The sequence below is a fragment of the Delphinapterus leucas genome, chromosome 8 (assembly GCF_059928025.1).
Source record: "Delphinapterus leucas isolate spDelLeu-1000000601 "Yukka" chromosome 8, BTC_Dleu_Yukka2, whole genome shotgun sequence".
Taxonomy (NCBI): Eukaryota; Metazoa; Chordata; class Mammalia; order Artiodactyla; family Monodontidae; genus Delphinapterus; species Delphinapterus leucas.
The window spans coordinates 38,324,338-38,351,669 of NC_143136.1; the positions used below are offsets into that span (position 1 = coordinate 38,324,338).

Here is a 27,332-nt window from a genome sequence, read left to right on the forward strand (position 1 = left end):
TATTCTGGAAGACATAAATGTGTATGTATAGTTCAGATATACAAACTAAACATTATAGTATTAGTAGCTTAAAATTGCGTATTTTAGTTTTAAAATATCAGCTTACTGATATTTTCTTACTGATAATCAAGCCTTTTTTTTTTTTATTGTGGTACAAAAAATTTACCATTTAAACTACGTTTAAGTGGCACTAATAAGTACATTCACATTGTTGTGCGGCCATCACCACTACCCACCTCCAGAACTTACTTTTTCATGTTCCCAAACTGACACTCTGTACCTATTGCAAGTAATCAAAAGTTGCATCACCCAGTAATGGAAAAACTTGACCTTATGTGTGTGCTGTGGAGATGTGATGGGAAGTGCAATTCAACTCTGGGGTATTCTTGCCAAAATGTTTAGCCTGAATCTAGTAATGAGGAAATAATCAGACAATTCCAGAATGCAGTATATCCTACATGACTCCTGGCATGGTCTCCAAAAATATCAATGACATGGTAGATAAATATATAAGTACATAAAAGGCAGGAGGATTGTTTTAGATGAAAGGAAACTAAAGAGACATGACAACCAAATTCTATCAGAATCTCTGATTGGATCCTGGATTTAAAAAAAAAACAGTTATAAAGCACATTTGGGGGAACAATTGGAGAAATTGGAATATGCACTTATATTATGTAAAATTATGGTATCAGTGTTATATTTCTTGGATATGATGATGAAATTATGTGGGAGACTGTCTTTGTTCTTAGGGGTGAAATGTCATGATGTCTGACTTATTTCTAAATGGTTCTTCAAATGAATGAATGGACTACTTATCTTTCATATTATGTATTATATATAACTTTTCATATATATATGAAAAGGTGAGGGAAAGAAAGAAATGTAGTAAGATAAAAATTAGGGGAAAAAGAAGGCAAAATAAAATAAGATGTTTACTGTGTTACTAAAGTGATGGTTAATGTTATGGTTTTAATAAATACAGATTTTTCAGTTTATGGCTGATGCTTTTACTCATCAGCATTTAGATAATCAAACTACATAAAAGCTTTTCCTGAACTCTATTCCTTCTGGTTCTTATGTTTCAGCATAAGGTTTATTTACATAGGTCTTTAATTAAGCAAGTAAAACTAAAATTGAATGTGTCTTCAGAGTTACATTTTGTGGAATTTGATTACATTATTTATTCAGAGGGAATCTAGTTGTAAGATTTTAGAACCTTAAATAAGACAATGTGGAAAGGTTTTATTTTTGTTTTGTTTTTTAATTTTCTTTTTTGTGGAAAGGTCTTTTAAAAGCATTTCTTTTTGTTGTTGTTGTTGCATGTATCTTTTTTTTTTTAATAGATCTTTATTGGAGTGTAATAGCTTCACAATACCATGTTAGTTTCTGTTGCACAGCAAAGCAAATCAGCCATATGCATACACATGTCCCCATATCCCCTCCCTCTTGAGCCTCCCTCCCACCCTCCCTATCCCACTCCTCTAGGTGGTCACAAAGCACGAAGCTGATCTCCCTGTGCTATGCAGCTGCTTCCCACCAGCCAACTATTTTACATTCGGTAGTGTATATATGTCCATGCTACTCTCACTTAGCCCTCCCACCCCATGTCATCAAGTCCATTCTCTATGTCTACCTCTTTATTCCTGCCCTGCAACTAGGTTCATCAGTACCATTTTTTTTTTTTTAGATTCCATGTATATGTGTTAGCATACAGTATTTGTTTTTCTCTTTCTGACTTACTTCACTCTGTATGACAGACTCTAGGTCCATCCACCTCACTACAAATAATTCAATTCGTTTCTTTTTATGGCTGAGTAATATTCCATTGTCTATACGTGTCCCATCTTCTTTATCCATTCATCTGTCGATGGACATTTAGGTTAGTTCCATGTCCTGACTATTGTAAATAGTGCTGCAATGAACGTTGTGGTGCATATCTCTTTTTGAATTATGATTTTCTCAGGGTATATTCCCAGTAGTGGGATCGCTGGGTCATATGGTAGTTCTATTTTTAGTTTTTTAAGGAACCTCCGTACTATTTTCCAGAGTGGTTGTATCAATTTACATTCCCACCAGGAGAGGGTAGGAGAGGGTTCCCTTTTCACCACACCCTTTCTAGCGTTTATTGTTTCTAGCTAAAAGCACTTCTAATAGACTTCCCTCCATGCAGATTTAATAATACTGCTACCTCAGATGGTAACTTGTCCCCTTAAAAAGCATTCTTGTCCTTGAGAGCAGAGATGCACAGAGTAGAAACGATACCAACACTTGGTAATGTGAGTGACTAGCATAAAATGTAGTATCTGCGTCAACCTGAATCCTTATGTAATTCTGTATTAAAACGTCTTTTTCAGGAGGTGAAATTGACTGTGTGGATAAGGATGGCAACACTCCTCTCCATGTGGCTGCAAGATACGGTCATGAACTTTTGATTAACACCTTAATAACCAGTGGAGCTGACACAGCCAAGTAGGTTACTGCAAAAATATGGTGGAATAATTTCCACATGTGGGAATACTGCCAAAGGGATTCTGCCATGCCGTAGATAGTTCCCATTTATCCAGGTTAAGTAGATCTTCACCATTATGCTAAACACAGATTAAATTTGAACTAAATTAAGTGACTTTTAATGACAGTTGCCAGGAAGAACCAGTTTTATTTTTCAGCTGTATCAGAAAGAGGCCTATTTCAGTGGTTTTAATTAAGGAAACTTGGACTTTATTCCTAACTCTGCATTTTAATATTCTTCTGTTTTTTCCAATGTGCAGTGTTAGTTAAGCAGGAAAAATAAGGCATAATTGGGCAAACTCAGAATTTATTCAGGGTGCTGTTTTGCATGTATTAATGACCCATATTAATGATACGCTTATACAGTGCAATTGAGTAAATCTGCTACACTGGGAAGGGGGGACCTGGCTTCATTTTGTACTTTAATTCAACAAGAATATATAACGCATCTATATGAGTCTGTTGCAATGTTAGGTGCTGTGGGAAATTTCAGAAGTAAGTTAACTGGTTGGTACCTTCCAGGAGCTCATAATTTTGTTGGAGGCCCAAGGCCCACTTAAGACAAAGAACCATGCAAGATCGTATTTAATAAAGTTCAAAATGAAACAGGACTTTAATGGCAAAATGTTTGGTGTAGACAGTGTATGCCACAGAGTGTAGACAGGAAGGATAGAGCTCAAAGGTGGCCACTGTTTTCAAGGAAAAGGTGAGTTTTAGGTAGGCTTTGAAGGATAAGAATTATGTGAGTAGAGCAGAGTGTGGCAGACATCCCAGGCAGGGAGGAAAGCAGGAACAGACCCAGCTCTGGGAGGAGCTTGGCCTGGCAGGCCTGTGACAGTGCCATGCTCTGCCCAGAGGCACTGTTATATCGGTGCGGGGGCCCAGGCTTTCTTGGGCACTAGCTGGGCTCCAGTCCAAGCTGCCTCACTTGTGAGCTGTGTGACCTTGAGCCTGTTGCTCAATCTGTCTGTGCTTTGATTTCCTCATTTGAAAAATGGGAGTAATAATAGTACCTACCATAGGTTTGTTATTGAAGATTAAAGGACTTAATCACCATTAAAATTCTCTGGTATATGTTAAGATCAGTGTGAGTATGAGTTATGTAAATACATCTGCTAAGGTTTATTCAGTAAGATAATCCACGTTAAAAGCTCTTTGAACAGTGCCTGGCACATAGTAAGCTATCAATAAATGTTGACTATGGCTTTATTACTTCATAATAGGTGGGAGAACCTAATTAAAGAGGGCCTTAAATGCTTAAATAGTTTGGCCTTATTATAGAGACTGGGGGTAACAATAACTGAATCTTTAGGAAAGGCAAAATATGAGGGCAGTGTTACATTAGGAATTCTAATTTATTTGTCAAGGGTTGTGCAACAGAATTGAAAATCTTGGTGGAGAATGAGCCAAAGTTTAAATGGTCCAGGGAGGGCGTGGTGGGTTCCAGTGGCCCTTGGAGCTCCCAGTCCAGTGGTGGAGATAAGATCAAGGGCAAATGTGAGTGCAGCATCATGAGATGTGTTATGATGGAGGTTTGGATAGGGCAACACTGTCTCTAGGTTCCGCAGAAGAGGTGACATTTCATCAAGAAGAAGGATGGATAGGAGTTTGCCAGGTGGACAGAATTGTGTGAGATAAAAAAGATAGAAGGGGAAGCAAAGAAAGACATTCCAGGAAGAGGGAACAGTATTTACAAAGGCACAAACATGTGAATATGTTGAAAGCAGATTCACAAGGCCGGATTATCTAACATGTTAGGGGGAGTGGAAAGAGATGAGGTGGAAAGGTAGGAAGAACCACATTTCAGAGGACCTCGAATGTCTTGCTAAGGAGTTAGATTGCATTCTGAGGCATTCGGAAGCTGTTAAAGAATTATAAGTGGGTGTAGGGTAGGTTGCGTCTAATGCTCCCATTTGTGTGTAAGAAAGATCGCTCTCATAGCAGTCCAGACAGATTGGAGGTGGTCCAGGCTAGAAACACTTTGCAGCCTCTTGCAAATGTCCAGAGAAGAAAAGATGAGGGCTCAGGCTAAGGACAAGACTGAGGGTGGACAGAGGAGGGGGCGTACTGACAAATAGCAAGAACAGTGGGTTGTCTCAGAAGAGAAAGGAATCTGCTTCAAGCCAATGGACCTTTTTGACTGGGAGATTGCAAATCAAAAGAAGCAGCTCGGGACCTCCCTGGTGGTCCAGTGGTTAAGACTTTGCCTTCCAATGCGGGGAGTGCGGGTTCGATCCCTGGTCGGGGAGCTAAGATCCCACATGGCTCGTGGCCACAAACCCAAAACATAAAACAGAAGCAGTATTGTAACAAATTCAGTAAAGACTTTAAAAATGGTCCACATTAAAAAAGAAAAGAAAAACCTTGAAAAAAAAGAAGCAGCTCAGTTTCCGGGAAAGAGCCGTGTACTAGGATTCAGGAGGCTTTCATCAGATTCTAGAGTTCCCAAGCAGGCCATGGCTACCCAAAGCCAGAGATTTTAAATGCTCAGTGTCAGTTAAGCAGAAATAAAATATTAGGCACAAACCAGCTTCACCTATGGTATGTTAATATTTTCAGTGATGTTTTTCTTTCAACTCTGGGTTATTTGGGGAGTTTTAGCCAAAGAACCACGAATTTCTGATTTTCTTTCAGATTTGAACTCGTTTGAGGGATAGAGATCAACTGGGCCCAGTACTTATGTAAAATGTCTGAAAAAACACATTTAACTCAATAAACACAAAGTCTATTTCCTCGTAATTATTTTCTCTTCAATTTATGTGAATACAAACTTTGTGGCAAAAATGCCTTATGAATGACATTGTTGTTCAAGTAGCCTTTCCTTCCATTGACGATGCTGTGTCCTGGGGACAATGACAAGGGAAACATTGTCCCAGACTCAAAGAGCCACATACGTATGCTTTCTTCTGTCACAGCGTTATCTGGGGTTAAGGCATGCTCCCTTCAGTAACAGTGGTTCATTAAAGCGGCAATTGTGTGTGTGTATGTGTGTGTGTGTGTGTGTGTCTGAGTGTGTATAGTTTGTGGAAAGGGAAGTCATCTAAGGAAAAAATATCCAAGTGAGGGGGAGGAGAGTTGGAGAAGATTAAATTTGCTAGACTCCCCAGAAAGTCACTGTTTTCTGGGCTCCTTGTAGATTTATGTAGGAGAGCTCCTTAAAGAGGAGAAAAGCAGGCCTTTCCTTCTGTAAATAAGTGAACAAAGAGCATTTATGAAAATAACCCATTTTCATTCATAAACAATATGGCCAATGTATTTTTAAAGATATCTTTATGACAAGTTTTATGGTCATTACTTTCTGATGAACTTATTTGCATCTTATTCTCAGGCCTTGATTGAATGTTCTTTGTTATTCTTTTTGCTTCTCTGAACTTTAAGTCAGAGAAGTTTCTGCAGCGTGACTCTGTGCTTACGCAACTTTACGTGGTATCGGAGCCATTGGGTTTTTTCTTCTTTAACTTTGTTAGGTTTGGGGTGTTTGTCTCTAGGATTTTAATTTGTCTTCCGTCTTACCAATTATGCTCTCACTGCTTTTTCTGCCTCAATTGCAGCAGAATTAGCAGTATTGTAGTTTTACAGGTAACTGGTTCTGACATTCTTATATTCACTAGATATCTGTTGATAGCTTGTTAAGTGTCACCCACTGTGTCAGGTTCTGGGGTCACAGAGCTCCCTGCCAAGGAATTGATAGCCTACGGAGGTGGGGGAAAGAAGTAAACAGGCAATGACAATCACACATGCTAAGTGTGATGCCAGAACAGTCGCCAGGTGCCACTGGGATACAGGAAAACATATCTGGGAGACAGCAGGGCCAGCAAAGCTTCCAGGAAGAGGAATGTTAACCTGTAGGACAAGTAGTGATTAGTTATGTCATTGAAAGTCTTTCAGATCCCAAGCATCAACTTAGATTATTTTTATTATAATGTTTGAATATGTATAAATATAAGACTAGATAGAAACTCCTTAGGCTTTTGACTCTAATATAGCAATAAATCAAAAAAAATTACAAAATACATGCAAACAGAAACCACCAATGTTCACATTAACTGCACGGGACAACAATAGTAACAAACACTCATGAGTGCTTACCTATGCTACGCCCCACTCTGAGAGGTTACATTTAACTGTCACAACAACCCCATGGGGTAAGTGCTATGATTATGCCCATCTTACAGGTGAAGCAAAGGAGGCACAGAGAGGTTCAGTTACCGACCTGAGGTCATAGAACTAGTGGGCGGAAATGGGACTCCATCCTCGGCTGTCTGGATCCTGGGCAGGAGGCTTGCTGCCCTTCTTTGTAGTGGATGATGTGATATTTCACATTTTGCATGGGATTATGGTCCTGGTGGCTAAGGTGCTGAGTCTTTAGGATCCAGTACACACCATGGGAGTGGAGGTTTTGCAGTGACTTAAAGTGGTGGGCAGTGGACCCGTCATATGACGCAGAGATCTTTACTCAGACTACTGCCAAATTCCGCGCATCCAGGAGGCCCAGTGTGCTACATTATCATTGGCCCTCCCTAGACTCAGACATTTCATTTTCTATTAAGTCCACCTTCTTTTCTCATTAGCCCCTGGCAATTAAAGTCGGAATACCAGCACAGCTGTGATCCTAAGTACAAATGTGGGCGCTGAAATTTGACAGAGGTGTGTGATGATATGGTGGTCCTTCAGATGAGCTGAAATATGCTTTGATGCCAGCTGTTATAGATTACCATCAAAAGGAAAAGACAATTTAAAAATTGCCACAGAGGGCTTCCCTGGTGGCGCAGTGGTTGAGAGTCCGCCTGCCGATGCAGGGGATGGGGGTTCGTGACCCGGTCCGGGAAGATCCCACATGCCACAGAGCGGCTGGGCCCGTGAGCCATGGCCGCTGAGCCTGCACATCTGGAGCCTGTGCTCCGCAACGGGAGAGGCCACAACAGTGAGAGGCCTGCATACCGCAAAAAAAAAAAAAAATTGCCACAGAGACCTCATAAAAGCCCTAAGATATTTCCAGCAACCCTCAGAGATGCACTGACTAGTTTGAGAAACGCTGGGAGAAGCAGGAGAGAATGGGAAGAGTTTCAGGGGGGCCCTGCCTGTGAAAACCTAGGGCTGGGCAGAGCCTGGCTCTTCCAGGAGGAATGGACAGAAGGTCACAGAGATTAAGCAACAGTCAGATCCAGAAAGGGCCTTGTAAGCCACGTTAGAGTGTTTGGACTTGATACAGAAGGAACCACTGAAAATGTCTGTAGGTCGTAAATAGCAAGGACCAGGCCTCATTGTTGTCAGTTATCCCAAGTGCCTGTAACTTAAGGGTGTGTGATAAATACTTGGAATGGCATAGATAAAATTAATAAGAAGTTTGTTTTAGGGTTTGGTGTGATCAGTTGAGTAAGAATCATAAAATCATTTGATGATCGAAAATCATCAAATTTTTTGTCTCGCCCACTTGGTGGGCAAAACTAAACCAATCCCACCTTCCCTGGGAGAGTTGAGAGATAAGTATTGTAAAGCATTTTGAAATATATAGAGAGAACAGAAATGCTAGTTGATCACACTTCATTCTTGGGTTTTAAGGAATCACACACCTGATTTTAAGGAAGTACAACCTGATTACCACTTCAAAACTCACAGACTGCTGGTTATCCAACTAAGCTAATAATAATTGCAAGGGCAAAAATACCACTAACATGTATGGTGAAGGCTTAATCGTGGGTCAGATGTTCTATTTAGCACTTTATGCACATTATCTCAATTAGTCCTTACAATTGTTCTATAAGATTGACACTGTTATTATCTTTATTTTCCAGGTGAGGGAAGCATTATGTATTTGCCAAAGATCAAATAGCTAGCACATGGCAAAGCTAGAACTGAAACCCAAAGGTTCTGACCCCATCACCTTAACCACAGTGTTTTTTACCATATGGCCTAAGGGAAGGCTCTAGAAAAGCCTGGGTATGGAAAGGGACAGCCATGTCCCCCGATGCCAAGGGGAAAACTTAAAAAAACTGATATTCTAATGGTGCAAAAACCCGTTCCTCACCTCTGATGGCTCTCTACAATTTATTCTGACCTCATTTATTCTGAGATAACTGGGTAGGAGATGCCAGCTAACAGCTAAATTAGAAATAGCTAATACAAACACGTTCCATTAATTTTATGACTGCTCAAATAAATGTAGCAAATTAACTGGAATTGGTCTTCCCTTTCCTGTAATTTATGCATTGTTAAGTTTAGTGTTATCTGATATCTTTATTTCTTGATCTTCCTTGATGTAGACCTGATGAAATCAGAGCAATGCTTCTTATTTGACTGAGACAGCCAAATCCTAAGTTTCCTGCTAAAGGTTTTAAGATCCTTTCTTTATAAGCAGTCTTATTTTATAACAACAAAGGAGAAATTTTATTTTGAAACGCATGAATCATTTCTGAAGTGATTCAGAGATTCTGAATTCTACTTTTACTTTCTTTCCCATCTCGGCCTGATACTTAGTTTTTCTCTTTGAACCAGAGCATCATATTCAAGTTCAAATGCCAGTAGTACTTGAGTCTCAATTAATATGTTTCAAAACCTGCACTGAGGTAGTGACTTTTTATTAACTATGGAATAAAAAATATATATCAAAGAGAATTTTTGTTAGGCCTTTTAGAGTTCTGCCTCCCTTCTCAGGTTTATAAGTAGCAGCAGAAAAAAATGAAAATATTAGCTAATGTAGAGTGTGACAAATTACCTAAAGACAATGGTGTTAAATGGTAAGGTTGGTTAGAAGTGTTAATAATGAAGTTTATGAAATATGTTATACTGAGGCTGTTAAAATATCTCATACTTTATGTTTTTCTTGATTGTTTTATTATAGAGTTTGATACTCTTTTCTCTAATTCATTTGCTTGTATTATTTAATATAAAGTTGTATATTTTATGTACCTATATAAACTATATCATAAATATTGTGTCTATATATGTGTATATATATAGAAAATATTAAAATATTTAAAATACTAGAAGTATTTATATTTTTATACATATTAAATATTTGTGTATACATGTATATAAAGAATGAGGAAGACTCAAAGAAATCTTGACAAATCCACTCCTTGTTTTAGGTATGTTCTTACAGGAACTCACAACCATCCTAGAAAATAGTCTATCCATTTTCTTCTTGCAAATGTCCAGAAATATTTAATCAAAGATTTTTGCCTTAACTCCCCCAAACAAATAAAATGGTTAGGTAAAATCCCATTAGCTTAAAGTTCCATTTAGTAAAGAGCTTTTAAAACATGTTATACATCAAAAAAAATTAGTGTGTTTCATTGGCATAGGGAGGGAACAGTATAAATAGCAGCACGAATAAAAAGCTTCTCTCCCATCCCCCAATTCTCTCTTCCTTTTCACGAGCATCAAGGTTGTCACTGATGCGATTGCTTTTCCGAATTATTATTTTTTTTTGTAAATGACAAGAGAGGCAATTACAAGCAGTTCTCCTCCCCGTGACACTACCCGGAAGACGGGCAAATTGCATCTCTTGATGGATGCCAGCGATTATATACACTGGGTTGGAAATCTCCATATAGGGAAAGGAAAACGAACAGAGGGAAGACTGAACAAAAACACCAACAAATAAAAGGAAGTTTTCATGCAAAGAGAGAGGCGGTTAATTGTTAGCAGACTCGAATTTTGCAGAACACTGAATGCCATGATCTGTGAACATGTATATACTTTCACATACTCACGCACATCATAACAACTTTTGAGATAGCAAATAAAATTCATGTGTCTCAAGCTTAACAAATTCAAATCACATGTAGTTTTTCATTCAGGATAGAATCTGGAAACGGGCCACTTTGTGCTAGGGAAGAAACTTAGATGATTCATGCTGCAGGTGTAAATATAAATAGTCTCATACTCCTTGTGTTATGTAAAGGATTTACAAAATCTGAAATATATTATTTGAATAAAATGGGATGTTATGAGAAGGGATCACTAACACGCTTCTAAGTACACAGGAACCTCCTGATGGTGCTGTTTGATTTGAACTACAATTCAGCTCACGACTTTGACTTTGGGTCCTTGTTTGGGGAGAGGGGATGGGCAGGAGGAGGAAGATTTAATTCTAAGCCCCAGAGCACTGCCATCAGAAAGCTGCCTGTCTCTCAGGGGGTTGTTCCAGGGACTGTGTTATGGCAGGGGTCAGTCTAAGAAGTGGATTCTTTCTGTAATGCTGTTAGGGAAAATATGCTAGATTTATGAAATATATGCAAGATAGCTATTAACTATTTTGTGACTGTTATTCTTGTGTGGGTTAACGTGCAAAATAAAAGGCTATTAGGAAGATGAAGTTTCACTTGCCGAAGGTGAATATTTATACATATTAAATATTTCTGTATACATGTATATAAAGAATGAGGAAGAATATAAAGAATGAGCTTTAATTCTCATCCAAAATTTTATTTCCAGTAATACAGCCATTATTAACTCTTAGCAAAGTGCTTGGTACATAATAGGCCAATAATAAATATTTGTTTATCAACTCAAGGAATAGAACAGGTTGCTTTTCAAAGTCAAGGGTTTGTCAGTTTCATGTTTTCTCCACTTAGCATGGTATCCGATGCTTATAAAGTGTTAAACAGATGAATGAATGAGTGAGTGAATGGGACAAAATTGCTAAGCTGAAAGAAAAAGAAATTAATTTTAAATGCTTAGAGTCACTGTTTATGTGAAATGTTTTCTTAAAAATATCTATTTCTATTGTTATGGGCTTTTCGTTGTGGTTTAGGTCCAGGATTTTATTATTTTAAGATAGAAATGATTGCCTAATTATTTCAGCCAAGAGTCCCTAAGCAAGGTCTCATGGGTTTAATTTTCATCAGAGAACTTATAGAAAGATCATCCCCCTTCTGCGGGTATCTTGAGATCTGTTACCGTGAGCTGCTCTGTTTTTTTCCTCCTCAGGTGTGGAATCCATAGCATGTTCCCCTTACATTTAGCTGCCCTCAATGCTCACTCTGACTGCTGCAGAAAGCTACTGTCATCGGGTAAGTAACTCCATTACCACAGATCAGGCTTAACATGTCCTGTAAATGAGCCGTGTGGCTTCAGGTGTCTGGTCAGCATGAGCGGCTGCCTGTGCTTCATGTCATCCATGACCCGACTTGGCAGGATGAGCTGTGTCCACAGCTAACTGCATGTGACAGCTCCCAGCGGCTCATGGTGTTGAAGCTGTTTGAATGTCAATATTCCTGCCCCAGAATGAGAGTCTTGTCTGTTTATCAAGTTAAAGCTCATGTGATCCAGAGTGAGAGGCAGGCAGGGATGGCCATAGCTTACAGGAAGTTTCTCATAGAAGGAGAAAACATCTTTGAGGATTAAATTGGTGGCATAACATTTCATATTTTTCAACAAAGGGAAAAGGCCGAATCCCCTACGTTTTAATGGTAGAAAATGTCAAATTACCATCCCACTCCTTGAGCTCTGAAAAATTGCTGTGGTTGATACCCCTCCAACTAGGTTTCATTTTTATTTTTTTAATGCGGGTCTGTTTGGAACCAAGAAATTCTTTCTGGTTTGGAGCTTTGCTAATCTTTCTTATCAGTGCTTCTGCCAACCTCCATGTATTTAGAAGTTCCTGGCTTTCAAAGGTGATAGAGGTCTGCAAGGCAAAGATTGCTTAAGAATTCATTCAACAGATATCCCAGAGGCGTTTTTTTTTTTTTAAGTTCTTTACTTATGATTGATTCTGCTTTCGCTGCTTTTGGCATGTTTAACAATAACCCCTGCATGAAAGCACGTTTCCCAAATCTTAAACCAACTGAAAGCTAATAATACACTTAAGAAAATATCTCTTCTAGCATGCTACGATTACTCCTTTGCCTTCCATGTTTTCTCCATGTGTTCTGTCTGCCTGTCTATTGTCCTACTTATCTCAAACTGGTTTCATAAATTTCTATCCTGGGATTGAAATATGGGGCTGTAGTTCACCCAGGGCTGAATGTGAAAATAAATTCTTCTTGACTTCACGGTTCTTCCTATAAAATTGCCAAGCTTGAGCAGTTACCGATCGTTTCCATGACAACCTCTTTCTGACTACAGTGGCTTGCGTTCTGGTTTTTCTACTAACTGATTTTTCTGTCTCTGCAATGTTTCTTGTGGTTTAACTAGGACAAAAGTATAGCATAGTATCCTTGTTTAGTAATGAGCACGTGCTGTCTGCAGGCTTTGAAATAGACACCCCAGATAAATTTGGAAGAACATGCCTTCACGCTGCTGCTGCAGGAGGGTGAGTAGTTAACAATTTTAGTTGTTATCTTATGAACGATTACTAATTCATCTTAACTGACTTAAGTTGTCTGTGGATCAAAGGCAACTTCTTTTGTAAGACGGGTAAGAACTCTTTCTACCAATACCAAATATCACTATGTTGAATTTCCAGATTACTCGTGCGTTTGTTTTTCCGAAGAAAAAGTGTTAGCCCATCTCATATAGAAAATATTTTTTCTTTTGTTTTCTCTTCTCTCACTCTTTTTTTTTTTTCTTATTTTAAATTGTAGGTCTTTAGCCTATAGAATATATACTTACTTGGTACCTCTTCCACCAAAAGAAAATAATTTGAGATTTGTTCCTAAGTTTTTCCTCTTTCGTTGCTGGAAGGTGGTTGATGATCAAGGGAATCCAGGGTTGAGCTAATTCATGTTCATTTACAGACATTTTGGTCCTTATTTCAAAACTGATTTTTATGTCCTTATAATGATTAAATGTGAACAAAGGTCAAGAAACCCAAAGGATAGGCAAAACGTGAATTAATCCTTGCCTTTTTTTTTAAGTTGTAAAGAGAATTTTTCTTCAGATACTCTTTTTCATATAAGTGGTTAGATTAAGGCTCTGATCAATATATTATTGATATATGACCACACATTGGCCAAACATGGTTTCCTTTGGATGTCCTCGTTTGGATAAGGTGTTGGTTCTTAATCAGTTTCCTAGTCTTAAGGAACAGCAGTGCTTCTCCATGTGTCAACTGTATATGGCCAAAGGTATTACCTATTTAACAGAGGTGGATTGACTGTGAATCTTTAGGGCCCTTTATTTGCATGGCTCCCTTCCAAAGTCTTGTATCTAGTTTTTTGTTTTTCTGTTTTTGTTTTTTTTTTGGTACGCGGGCCTGTCACTGTTGTGGCCTCTCCCGTTGCGGAGCACAGGCTCCGGACGCGCAGGCTCAGCGGCCATGGCTCACGGGCCCAGCCGCTCCGCGGCATGTGGGATCCTCCCGGACCGGGGCACGAACCCGTGTTCCCTGCATTGGCAGGCGGACTCTCAACCACTGCGCCACCAGGGAAGCCCGTTGTATCTAGTTTTATATTCATAATTTTGTTATTATTTTTTTAAAGAGAACCTCCTTCTCCTCACCCCATTTCCTCAAATTGTATGAACTTCCTGAGCCACGCAACTTGGATCTGTCTCTGTCTTTGATCCTTTGGCTCAAAGAGACAGGTGCTTTACATCAGCTGACATGTTACACCAACACATAATGACCTCATAAAGTTCTTATATTTTATGACTTAAACTAGTCGCTAGTTCTCTGCGAAAGGTGGCTATAAAGGGTGGAAGTGGGGTGGGGAGAAGCCCTCCTCACGTTTATCATTAATGAGATCATTTTTCTTATTTAAACGATAATAAAGTCATAAATCCTAGGCCACTTCTTAGCGTCCTAAGTTTAGAACAATGATGGATGAGTGTCTCTTTTTATGCCCCCATTGTAAAAAATATCAGACCTGTACAGAAAAGTGGCAACAAACCATTCTGGATTCATGTCTGAAACCCCTATTAGGATTAGTATTTAGCTATATGCCCTTCAGTAGGAAAATTCACTTCAGTGGGTTCTTTTCTCTCTACTAAACATGATTTATTGCTTCTGCAAATGACAAAGAAGCTTTGGAAGATCACTACGCTCCATTACATCATTTTCGGCCTTGGTTCTGCACGTTCATTTACCTAGATTACCAAGACAGGGAAATGCTGCTGTTTTATTTTCCATTAAGGAGAGTCTGGGTCGAAAATGGTTATCATAGTGAATTCATTCTGCTGTGATAAAAGGTAACGCTCATCCATTCTGGCTTATTGTTTAAAGGTGACATGAAATTATTCTAGGTTTAAGGGGTTGTTTCATAAACTCTTGATGGTTTTGAAAGAGAATTTTAGGGTAAATGATGAAAACCATCACTGAAAAGTTTCATCATGTAATAATCATTAAATTCTTTAGTCATGGAATTGAAAATGTTCCATCAAGCTCTCTAACGTATTGATATATTAGCTTTGAAAAAGGAATTGTGGGAACTTTAGATCCTTACGATATGGCATTACTCTAATGTGTTCAGGTTATTTTTGTGTTAGCAGAATTTAAAGCTAGTGCTCTCATTTCATCTGGGCATGCGCTCTGCAGAAAACAGCTCTTTCTGAAGATAGCCCAGCAGTTGACCTCCACCATCTTAATGATGTTTTCCCTGTCTTTCTAGTAATGTGGAATGTATAAAACTCTTGCAGAGCAGCGGAGCAGATTTCCATAAAAAGGACAAGTGTGGGAGGTATGTAAACAGGGAACTCTGCTTCAAGTGCCTAAATAAAAGGAGTGGGGAGCAGTCCATCTGGAAATCGTGTTATGTTGAAATGGTAAACAGGGAAGCTAGCTGGGGAGATTCCATTCTCAGAAGGAAACCCCTTCTACACCAACAAAGCAGGCACAAGGCACAAGGAAAGAGTCTCCTCTCCCTGCTTCTGTTTAGAAGTGCCAGTTGTTTCTCTGATGCTTCCAATATATATATATAACTGTATCCATGTGGAGGATTACATATTTTATATGTGCATATATATTTGTTTCTGTAAAATATGTAATTTCCCACATGGACATAGTTTAGAAAATTCTGTCTGTAGTAGAGTAAAACACTTCAGCCCTTCCAACCCAGAATTTGGTCACAAGATCTGGAGCACTTTATTGTATTTATTGAACATTTCATTTTGGGATAAATAAAGTAGAGTAAAACACTTCAGCCCTTCCAACCCAGAATTTGGTCACAAGATCTGGAGCACTTTATTGTATTTATTGAACATTTCATTTTGGGATAAATCTTTAGACACATTTAAAACATGAATCATAACTAATGAGAACCTGCTGTATAGCACAGGGAACTCTACTCAATGCTCTGTGCTGACCTAAATGGGAAGGTACCAAAAAAGAGGGATATATGTATGATTCTCTTCGCTGTACAGCAGAAACTAACACAGCATTGTAAAGCAACTATACCCCAATTTAAATAAATAAATAAATAAAACATGAAACACACACACGCCACCTATAGCCCCTTTGGCTATTGGGATGGGTCATAGAACTTTTCTTACCTTATTTGTCCTTTGCATGCATAGCTAAATCATGCCATAATACTAGCTGGTACAGGGAAGAAAACAGCACGAGGAAAGGTGGAGGAAGTGAGGACATGATCAAGAAAACCTCAGGTCATTCAGTTTGGAAACAGCATTAGACACATTTAGGGGAGAGAGAGAGACTTTATAAAGATAGACCAGGGCTAGCTTGGGAAAGTCTTCAATTCCAAACTAAAAAATGAAGGCTTTGTTCACTGGGGCGGACTGAAGGTTTTAGTACAGGTTTGTTATATGGAGGTATTGGACCTTAGAAAATCCAGTTCTTCATTGATGCCGACTAAAAGTTACGTGGAAGTTGCATTAGGGCAAAGGAGGCCAAAAGGGGTGGTATTGCAAGAGTCCAAAGGAGCAGTAATGTAGACCCGAACCAGGATAGGCACTAGGAATGGAGAGAAAGGAGAGACCTACAGGTGGGTGGCCTTGTCTGAAGCCACCATCTTTGCAGCCTTCGTTGTAACATAAAGTCAGAGAAAGGCATGTCTCTTGGCCTCCACACTGAGAGCCAACACCCCTAGGAATACTGCTGTCTGTGCTGGTGTAGTGATGGGCGTCTGTTCTGCAGACTGAATGAAGTAATAGACTGCTCTTTGTTTTTCAGGACCCCTCTGCACTATGCAGCTGCAAATTGTCATTTCCACTGTATTGAGACATTAGTGACCACAGGGGCCAGCGTTAATGAAACCGATGACTGGGGCCGCACCGCTTTGCACTATGCTGCTGCATCAGACATGGATAGAAAGTAAAAACAGCCTTACTTCTGTTTCCTCTCAGGGTGGGGGAGGTGGGGGCAGGTTGCTAAGTTTTCTTCATACCGCCTCACAGAGAGTGTGAATGAAGAATCCCTCTCACCCAGACCTGAAGGAGTTAGAATTGCTTCATCCCTAGCCCCGGGTTTCCCATTCTGCTCTCTTTACGTTTGATTAGTATGTGTCACTGCGCAATTACTTCTCCTCTCTGTTCTTTGGGTTGAATGCCAAGTGGAGCTGTCAAGCCCAGGTTTTCAATTCATTCAAAATCTGTCGTAATTTGTTTTGTCATATACTGCGGTTTTCATCATCACCACTTACACGCTTCATTTGCTGTAAAACTTACATTTGCTAATAAATATGTCATGTGTCAAAAATATCCATCTATGCATAATCCTAATAGTCTTCAAATGCAGCATCAGTATTTTAAAATAGGCACTGTTGTTCAAACCTGGGCATGAATACTCTTTCAGGAGCTGGAGTACAGAAAGTTGGGTACCCCGATCATATTTGGATTCTAGGTGGCTAGGAATGGAAAGCAGAATTAAGTGAACCAGTTCAGGGGGAAAAGGTGGAAGAGGTACCCACAGTTTATGAGACTGTTCTCAAAGACTTGAGGACCAGGCCTTCCTTCATAGGAATACTTTTCAGTGATCCTGTTTGGAGAACTACTGAGTTATTTGCTGCCCTGTGCTATGGAGTTGCTTCGGGGTCAGTACTAACTCCTTTTCTTGTAGAGCAATGGCGTTCAAATGTATTAGACAATGACCCACACTAAGCAATACATTTTACATCATGACCCAATACACACACTCACATATATATGTTTTATACATATGTATGGAAAATGGAAACAAAGATTTCATAAAACCATATTTACTTTTGCTCTGTGGGATGCATTTTGATATACTTTTATTTCATTAAAAAAACCCTACTGACTTCAACCCGCTAAATTGATTTCACAATTCAGTAATGGATTATGATCCATATTTCCACAGTTTGGAAAACATAGCTTTTTTTCCTTCATATAGTACTGGCAAGACTGTTGTAGCCTCAGGATCCCAGGGCCACATGTTATTAATTCAACAAACACTTATTGAGCATCTACTATATGCCAAGCTCTATGCTGTTCACTTGGAATAGAATGGGAGACAAATATACTTCATCTGTTAAGAGCTGGCAGAGGAATCCTAGATGGTGAAGAATTGCTCTGGCAGATAAGGGGTACTTAGGAACCCATTTATTCCTGGATAAATGAGATGCTCAACTGCCAAGGAGGCAGCAAGGAATGTTGTAGAAGCCAGGGAAGTTTAAGCTAGTCACTTCCTCTTTCCATGGGGAGTTTAGAATACTCATGGAAGGGTGGGCAGCATGATTGCTGTCTTAATCACTGATACCTCGGTGGAAGTTTTAGGAAAGTCATGTTCTCAGTCGGATTCCTTGGGAGAGAATAGACTCACTGGATGGCCTTGGGGAGAACCGTGTATATCCTCCATGAAAAATCAGTAGCGCTTGCTTCTTTTGAGTTGGGGGAGAAATTGTTAAGATATAAACTGCACCAAAATCATTAGCAACTTTGCCACTAATTGTAATTTTTTTTCTTTCCCTTATGCTGAGAAGTAAGACTATCTTAGGAAACGCCCATGAAAATTCCGAAGAACTTGAAAGAGACAGAGAGCTGAAAGAAAAGGAAGCTGCATTGTAAGTTTCTTCTCAGCTTAAGAACAAGGTGTAGTTACTGATGCTCTGTCTGCTGCTCTGGGTTGCGCGTGGGCCAGCCTTACTATTTTGGGGTCTCACTTGGGCTCTTGCAGAAGTGATGTGGGCTTGCCTTTGTTGAAGAAGAAACTATTCTTTTAATATATCCTTCAAATATGCTGTTTTCACACAAGGAACTCTTTCTAAAATTGGAACCTTTGCCGTGACCATCACTGTGATTGGTCAGCAGTTTTTAGGACTAGGTACCTTAAATATAGTTTCTGACTCTGCCATGTAGTATGCCTCAGGGGACATATTAAGCCTCCTCTGAGGGCCTCAGGCTCTCGTTTTGTGACCTGAGGATAACTATTTAGCAGACTCTATGAATAAATGTTTTGAGATTTTGGTGTGAAATGCACCAGTCGTACTCTCCCCTTCTCCCCAGAAGACACCCATCAACTTACAAACAGCTCCTTGCTTCTTGCAGACAGCTGCTCTGTCACCCCTCATCCCACTTGCCCTGCTCTGGTATCTGACAGAGATTCAGCTATTACTGTGATGGAGTGATTGCCAGCACCCAGGGCTGTGGATAACGTGGGAACCCCTAATGCTTCCTCCTCTGAGAGCCCTTCGTGCACTGGAAGTGGCAGTGAGAAGGTTGTGCTCTGCCCAGTGCAGTGCCCAGTAGGTAGCTGGTGATCAGTAACTGTTTGTTGAATGAATGAACACTTGAATAACTGGTGCCCACAGTTTGTGTCCTGCCCCTGTGAGGCTCAGTGGATGTAGTGCTCTAAGAGTCTGCACACACACAGTCCTTAACTTGCTTATTCTCTTCTCCTGCTGTCAGAGGGACCCGTTTCTCAATGACTTGAATGCTCATGTCCACTTTGGGGTCTTCCCACTGCCCACTGGGCTCTCCTCCTTTGTCCAGACCGTTGTGGAAAGGTGTGGTTAGAAAGTGAGGCCCCAGTGCAAGTTGTGGGGACATAACTTTGACTGTTCCTGGGGTGAGCACAGGAAACACCTCTGTGAGTAAATCAGAATAACAAAGGTTTTGCCCTAATAGTCCAAAATTAAAATAATGGTATTCAAAGACTGTAGAATTTTAAGCCACCTCAGCAGATGCTCCCTTCTCCAGTGAAATGCAAGCTTGCCCTGGGCCAGAGCAGCCCTCTCTACATCTGATGGAGAGGGAAGGAGCAGGAGAGGCAGGGGAAGGCAGGGACCAGCCTGCTGGAGATCTGTTTCATGCAATGAAATGCTACTCCCCTTGTCCAAATACACCCCTGACCTAATGCGCCTCTCTTGATTTTGCAGCTTAGGTGCCAAAATTACTAGTCAGGGCCCTGGGTGGTAAAGAAGACAAGCATTCCCAGTTAAGACTGGATTTCATTTTCCCTTAGGAACAATGTGGAGAATATTCACGTTCTGTAGTATCGTTGTTATTTCTAATAGTACTGTTGACAGTTATAGTTCAGCTGTGTTCTGCATTAAATAGCTCTTTGGGAGTAATCCCAGTACTTTCCAGATTACATATTAAATTTATCAACTGATTTTTAGAGTATAATCCTTTCAGAAGCTGGGAATTGTGTGTCCACTAGAATGCTATTCCTACTGAGTGATTTTATTTCAGGAGCCAAATTCAGTTTAAAATGAGTCACACCTAGGATTCAGTCCATGGACATTTAATTACAAAAATAAAAAAAGACTTCCTTTTAAGGTATAAATCACCAAAGACAGCCTGATACATCAGCACTCCAATAATAGTTTGATTTATTACAGAGAATTTTATGGATGAATCATGTGATATGTAGGTATTCGGTTTAAAAAATTTCTCTTTCATCAGGTTTTCTAGAAATTAAAATGTCTGTTTTCATCTCTCTATGTGTGTGTGCTTTATTTACTCCTTTTGCCTTAGGTAAGGGTCATTTTAAGGTTTTTGAGTAAACTGTAGAAATTGTCCATTGGAGGGTCTTATTTAATATACAAGCTTATATTTAGGATCTTACAGTTTTGATTTGAGTATGAAATTGAATCACCCTGGCCTTGTAGAGGACATGTTTGTCCCACTGTCACAGAAATAAAACCGAAATCGTGGAACGTTGCTCCCTGTCTAGTTCTTCCCTCTTTGACCAGCAGGATGGTCCCATTTGCAACACGCCCTGAACAGAACACATTACGTCCCCGAGTACCTGTGTCTTGGAGCCTGGGGCTCTTCAGCGGAGGTGGCGCCACTCCCCTTCCTCTTACCTATTGCAAAGATGGTGTTTTTTTCCAGAAAAATTACAACTGTGTCAGAAAAGGCTTTTATTACTTTAAATATTATTTTAAATTTTATTATTATAAAATTTAATATTATTTTATTTATTTTTCCAACCTTTTGATCTCAGAGTCTCCAGTAGCAAGGTTAAAAATAAACACCCCTCTCTTGAGGTTTATCCCATTGCAGTATCTTGACCACTTCTTTATTATGCTGAGAACTTGTCTTTTGGACGTGGAGCTCTAAAGCTTATTATTCAGTAATCTTGATGACAGGCAGATTCTGTACCTTAAGATGAGAAGGGAAAAAAAACCTTAATTACCCTCTAGTTCCTAAAGCTTTTCCTGAATTCTAGAATGGCTATTTTAAGCTGAAGGAGGGGACTTCCCTGGTGGGCCAGTGGTTAAGACTCTGCGTTTCCACTGCAGGGGGTGCAGGTTCAGTCCCTGGTCAGGGAACTAAGATCCCACATGCTGCGTGGCTTGGCCAAAAAAGTTTAAGTTGAAATAAAGATAGCTGCAGAAAACACACAAAAAACATCCAGTACATAAACCCTCATTGCTGTAGGATTTTTAAAGAAACACTTCAACTCACAAAGTGCTTTGTGGAACACTTATAATAAGAGAACATTTACATTAATTATCCCTTTTGGTCCAGAGATGTTTTCAGAGAACATTTACATTAATTATCCCTTTTGGTCCAGAGATGTTTTCTGAAATAACATCTCATCTTTATACTTACAGATGTCTAGAGTTTCTGCTTCAACATGATGCAAATGCATCTATCCGGGACAAGGAAGGCTACAATAGCATACATTATGCTGCTGCCTATGGCCACAGACAATGTCTGGAATTGGTGAGCTGTTTTGTCTTGATTTGTTCTCTCTCACACAAACACACATACACCCAAACCTGAAAATGCTGGTCTTAATCTCTCAACAAATGTGCCCTCACTGCCTAATTCAGTCCCCACGGGAACTCACCTGGAAAGATATTCTGTGGTAAGCTATTAAATTGTTTCCCTTTACAATATGTAGGTCTTTTTGTTCCATTTCTGCCCATTCTAATCTCAGAGCTGACTAACAATTGATTCTTTTCCGCATCAACTTGGACTAGGAATTTTAGACCCCGTTGTGGACACAGTTTGTATTTTGAAGATAATTTGGATGTATCAAATAAGCTTAGTATATATTTCCAGAGTCACACTTAGCACCCCAATATCCAGTAACAGTGTCATAAGATGACTTACGGAACTATTAGGCGTATGGGTTTGTTATAGTCCCACATCTGTGGTTTAGGAAAAGAAATCGGCAAGGGTATAACAGCAGAATTTACTGGAATTTCTAAACCACCCCAAATTTCAAACCCATTAGTGATCAAGAAACACTTGATTTGGAGTCTGAAACTCCTCTCTTGGTGTAGGTTACCAGATGCAAACTCAAATGTCTACAGGCACAGGAATATGAAAAACAAGTGAAGTGAGCCCAGGTGTGGATAATAGGGAGTGGTGGGGACTGTGGCGAATAGGACACGTTCTGTCTGAGGGGAGAAAGAGCTAGTCAGCTGCAGCTGATGGAGACCAGATGGTACTGCAGACCCAGGTTTGCTAGAATTCCACTGTTTCAAGAGAAGCTACAACTCTAGACTTTTTGTGTGGAATTTCCTGCTTTGAAAACACTGGGTGGGTTAGAAAGAAAAATTATGGGTTTGTGGCTGAATCCTGACTGCAGGCCATCATTTGCTGTCTTCTGAGCATCACCCTTGATTCAGCTTCACCAGGATACATGGGGTATCCCAAACTCACCATCTCTGGTCCAGTGATAGGTGCCACCTTCCTTACTGGACTCCAACTGTTTTCCTTGTTCTTTTAAAGGAGAAGTCCTACTTTTCAGAGTTATTTGAAGGTGTGTTTGGTGAAACACTTGCCCTTCATCAACTGCATAGTTTATTGAGAAAGGCATGAGGCAGAGAGCCCGCAAGCAATGGTGTGAGCGCCTACATAGAAATGACTCGATGCCCCAGTGAGGCCCTTTACCTTTGGCCTTGCTCCTGGTTTTTCAAATGGTTCCACTTAGGATCTTTCTTACTATATTTGTTTTAACTATGAATGTGGGAAAATGTTCATAAAGATCACCCAGTTTGGAAATAAAAAGGTGATTATTCTGGTATTGATTTTTGTGACATTTATTGGTGAATTGTAAGTACCTTCATCATTTCTGCGGACTTCCAAGTCTGCTTTTCCTGAGGTTCTTGTGGATGATAAAGATTTCTTTGCTTGACCTTGGGGGTGGCATTTTTTTTTCTCTCCCGTTTTAATTCCATCATGGTTCCTCTTCCAGTTACTGTGGCTGCATAACAAATTACCCTCAAAGTTAGTGGCTTAAAACAACACTCATCACTTATTTGTTTCTGGTCAGGCATTCAGGTGTGGTTTAGCTGAGCAGTTCTAGTTAATACCCTATGAGATTACAGTGTCGGGGCTGGCATAATCTCAAAGGCTTCTTCTCTCATTTGTCAATCACGTGGGTAGGAAGAATCGAATTGCTGATGTTCCTTGGGCCTTTCTCTCCGTCTCCATGTGGTTCCTTTTTGCGGTTTTCTCTAGCATGGTGTTTTCAGAATAGCTGGCTATCTTACCTGCTGGCTCGGGTTGCTAAAGGTATATCCACCCTGGGAGAGAGTGTGAGTGAGAGTGTGAGCAAGTAAAAGAAAGAGACCGCATTACTTTCAACGGTTTAGCCTTGAAGTTCACATTTCTGCGGCATCTGTTCATTGCCGCAGTCACAAAATCCAGAGGGGTGAAGTAGATGCCGCCTTCCAAGCGCAGGAGTATCAAAGAATTTGTGGACATATTTTTAAACCACATAGTTGCATAGGAAGATGTAGGAAGCCAGTGACGTCAGAGCCTTCTATAAACTGAATTTAAAGTAGAATCACAAGTGGCCAAGGGGCAATCTCTTATCTTACAGATGAACAAACCAAACCACAGGGGCATTTACTAGGTTGTCCAAAGTCATAGCTCTGGTCAGTAGAGGAAGTGGTACCATGAATCAGGATCCCTGATTTGAAAAAAAAATTTTTTTTTTTTTTACCACATCATGCTGCCTTCCGTTGCTGGTCAAAGCTCTACCACCATCCAGAGCTTTTCAACATAGGGCAAAATCTTGGTAGGACTTGGTTAAGATATAAGGCAATATCACTTCTTCCTTCTAACACCAGCAGTGGAAGTTGATCTAGACCTATCAGCAAATAGGATTTGTGTTTAGATCCCACAAAGAAAGGGGTGTTTGTGTGTATGTGTGTGTGTGTGTGTGTGAGAATCAGTGGCAGAGTGAAGGTTTACTACTGTAACTACCCATATGAGCCTGCATTCCAAAGTTTACTTAAGACACAGCTGTCTTTAATTGGTTTTCTCTATGAAAACCATATGTCATCATTGGACATATGAACTTTTATTTCAAAGATTATTATAGTCTTGATAACTTGTGCTGTTTTAAAGTACTTTGATGAGTTATCTTTAATCCAATAGTATAATAACTCTGATAATGATTTACCCATAATACCTTTTTTTCTATGTAAATGATATATGGCACATTATTTTCCTTTTTCAGGAAAGCCCTTTCAGGGCCATTATTTCTGTTATCCAATGAAAAGGTTTTCTGTCTACAGAAAGTTTCACAAGTGCTATATGATAATGAAATTATCCCCTTGATTAGGTCAACACTGTGATTTACAAAGCAATAATGATTATTGGAAATTATGTACATACTTGACATACAGCACTGTATAATTCTAAGGTGTACAGCATAGTGACTTGACTTACATATATTGTGAAATGAGTACCATAATAAATTTAGTTAACATCAATCATTTCATATAGATAAGAGAGAAAGAAGGAAGGAAGGAAGGAAGTAGAGAGAGAGAGAAAGGAAGAAAAAGATTTTTTCCTTGTGATGAAAATAAGGACTGCTTTTGAACAATAAGGACTTTTTGAAGGGCATCTTTTCTAACTTTAACTTTCTCTCGACTAGGACATCCGTGCACTCATGCTCCTTAAAACTCCCATTTCTTTGAGGACTAGGTGTTAGGAAAGCAAGCCACTTAACCAATATGCACTAGGAGGTACGTACCTAAGACTCACTACCACCATGCCAATCTTCTCCCTTATCTCATGACACAAACACCTCAGTCCTCCTAGGGGGTTATCTGTTTTACAAGTTGGTTCTGACTCTGTGTTAGATGCTAGAATTATGACAATGAAAGACATGATTCTGGTAGCTCTGAATGGCTTACTTGAGCCTCTGAGCAAGAATTATTCAGGGAGACCTTTTTTTTTTTTTTGGCCGCACTGCACGGCATGCAGGATCTTTGTTCCCCGACCAGGACCAGGGATCAAACCTGTGCCCCCTGCAGTGGAAGCACAGAGTCCTAACCATTGGACCACCAGGAGATTCCAGGGAGACCTTTCTTTAAGTCACATTTCCTAGCCTATGTCTCTGGCCTGTGGAAGGTGTGGAGAGAGTAGATGAGTATTTGTGGCCCCTGGGCCTCCCGTAGCAGACCGGGGCCTTTGTGCTTTGGAGTAGCAGTAGGATTAAAAAAGATGGGTGGCATCAGAGACAGCTGATTTGTGAGGTTGGTAAAATTTGTCTTTTGCCTCTTTTCCCAGAGAGCAATTACTGTGATTATGCATATCATTACTTTTGATGCATATTTTATTTGACTCTTAGTGTGTGTTTACTTGGCATTCGTGGTTTACGGCTCCTGTCTGTGATCATAAGCTTGGAATTTGTAAACCATCCTTTGTGTTCAGTCCATTTTGCTATAATCAAAAGGGAACAGAAATTATTTAAGTTGTTTTCATTCTATTTCCCTTATACAAAGTACTATTGAATTCATTCAATGAGCAAAATAACTTCTAGAAAGTAGGGTGAACCCCTTAGCCTTGATAGAACAGGTTCAGAATTCTGCCACGTCTGGCTACTTAGGCCAGTGTTTTCAGCTGGGCTTGATCAAAGATGTACGTACCGTGTGTGCAAGCAAAAATCTGCCCACAAGTATATGCTGAGAGCTGTCATCAGTCATATTCAATTGGGATCAAAATATCAAAGCGGAACAGAGGAGACTTGGCTAATAAAGCATCTTGTGTCTGAATAAGACTTATGTTTGAGTGGAGGAAGGGAGTTGGCAAAGGAGAGCTCTGTGCCTCCCTTTTCCTTTATCTGGAATGCATTCTTACCGACTCTGGAGAGGAAAGTCAGAGTCGTGCCCCTACTTGGAATTTGTGAGTTTATATGGGCACACTGTTTTTCTCTTACAACGTTAAAAATTTGTCTGTGAAAGAAATATCTTTGTGGCTTTGTTACTGAAATGGAAAAATGTATGTGCCAGTATAATTATATAAATTATCTACGGAAATTTAGAGAGATTGTTTGAAAACTCTAGGCCTCTGATTAAATTCAGTCCAAGATTCTACCATGCCAAATCACTTGGAATTTGGCTGCTTCCTTGGGACCTTCTCTCCCTTTCGCTGTTATGAGATAATTTGAACTTCAACTGGGAGAGTTTATAGGGGTGACAAACGCCCCTGTGTGTATATTCTAGGAATTTCTGGGATTCTCTGAAGACAGTTGTATCTTGGGCAACTGAACACTGAAATTATGCTGCTTTTTAAATGTGTCTTGTATTTATCATAGGGCTTTAGGAAACCATTACCACCTGGCTTTGTATAAGATGTACTCACATTGGCAGTGTCTAATTAAGCTTCTCAAGACTGAGAAAGCAGAATATAGAAGAGGGGTTTAGAAAAAAAAGAAAAGGAGAGCTACTTAGCAGTCAGCTGAGGACACGATGAAAACCCAGTGAACTTGAACCCCAGCCCCAAACAAGTCTCTGATGGCTTTTCTCTGTCCTCAGAGGTTCTGCTAAGAGATGGAACTGGGGGTGAACATGACCTCCCAGTAGGCGGACTTCCAATGGGCAGTGGAAACTTCAACAATGCTAGTCTTGTTTTTTCTTCTAGTTAATTCAGTTGAAGAGAAACATAAAATCTTATAGAGAACTCTCATTAAGGGAGGGAGCAGAGGTGTGGGCACAGATACTTTGATGCTGTTGGCAGCCTCCTCACTGCTGTGAGTAAAAATATAAGCCCACAAGTTTTGAATCAGAATTTGGATGTGAGTCTATGTTCAGAACATTGGAGTAGACAATATTTTAGGACAAAATGTTCCACTTATCTCTTTGTAATAGAGCAAAAAAGAAATTTTTTTGGCTTTACCATGAATGAATTTGGCACTTGATGAAAGAACCATTCAATAGGATGTATTAAAATAAACAATTTCAGTTTCACCTTCAGTTGAGTGCTCAGGACAGTGGAGCCATTGCCCCCACGTTTCAAAGTCACGTACCAGTTTTCAACCCATGGCCCCCATGCCCATTTAAGAGATCAGAGAGCAGATTTCTTTGGAGATAGTTCTGCTTCACATCCCATCACCACTCCCCTGCCCCTATAGCAGGGGAGAAATCCTGATCCCAAGCCCAGTGAGAGAAGCTTCAAGGAGATTGCTTGGATATCTGATATGAATTCCACACACTTTAGGGGGCTGAGTGGACTGGCATGTGATGAATCTAAAGACTGAATGGCTCTGATTAGAGCTTGCTTGCTGGGAAGTTAAATAAAAAAGAGGGCTGTGGTTGAGAAATATT

The 27,332-nt window shown here is 39.8% G+C and overlaps 1 protein-coding gene across 7 annotated transcripts in view; it reads left to right on the top strand.

Annotated features, from left to right (window-relative positions):
* Positions 1-27,332, top strand: part of ANKRD44 (ankyrin repeat domain 44) — a 327,191-nt gene that overhangs the window by 218,921 nt on the left and 80,938 nt on the right. For 5 of the 7 annotated variants that reach the window (XM_089916548.1, XM_089916546.1, XM_089916545.1 and 2 more), the window contains 7 exons: positions 2,358-2,472; positions 11,446-11,528; positions 12,652-12,769; positions 15,003-15,071; positions 16,523-16,663; positions 18,291-18,371; positions 21,372-21,483. In XM_089916548.1, the coding sequence (XP_089772674.1) occupies positions 2,358-2,472; positions 11,446-11,528; positions 12,652-12,769; positions 15,003-15,071; positions 16,523-16,663; positions 18,291-18,371; positions 21,372-21,483 (719 nt within the window). The remainder of the gene's footprint in view (positions 1-2,357; positions 2,473-11,445; positions 11,529-12,651; positions 12,770-15,002; positions 15,072-16,522; positions 16,664-18,290; positions 18,372-21,371; positions 21,484-27,332) is intronic. The other 2 variants (XM_022567308.3, XM_022567309.3) reach the window with 1 other exon arrangement.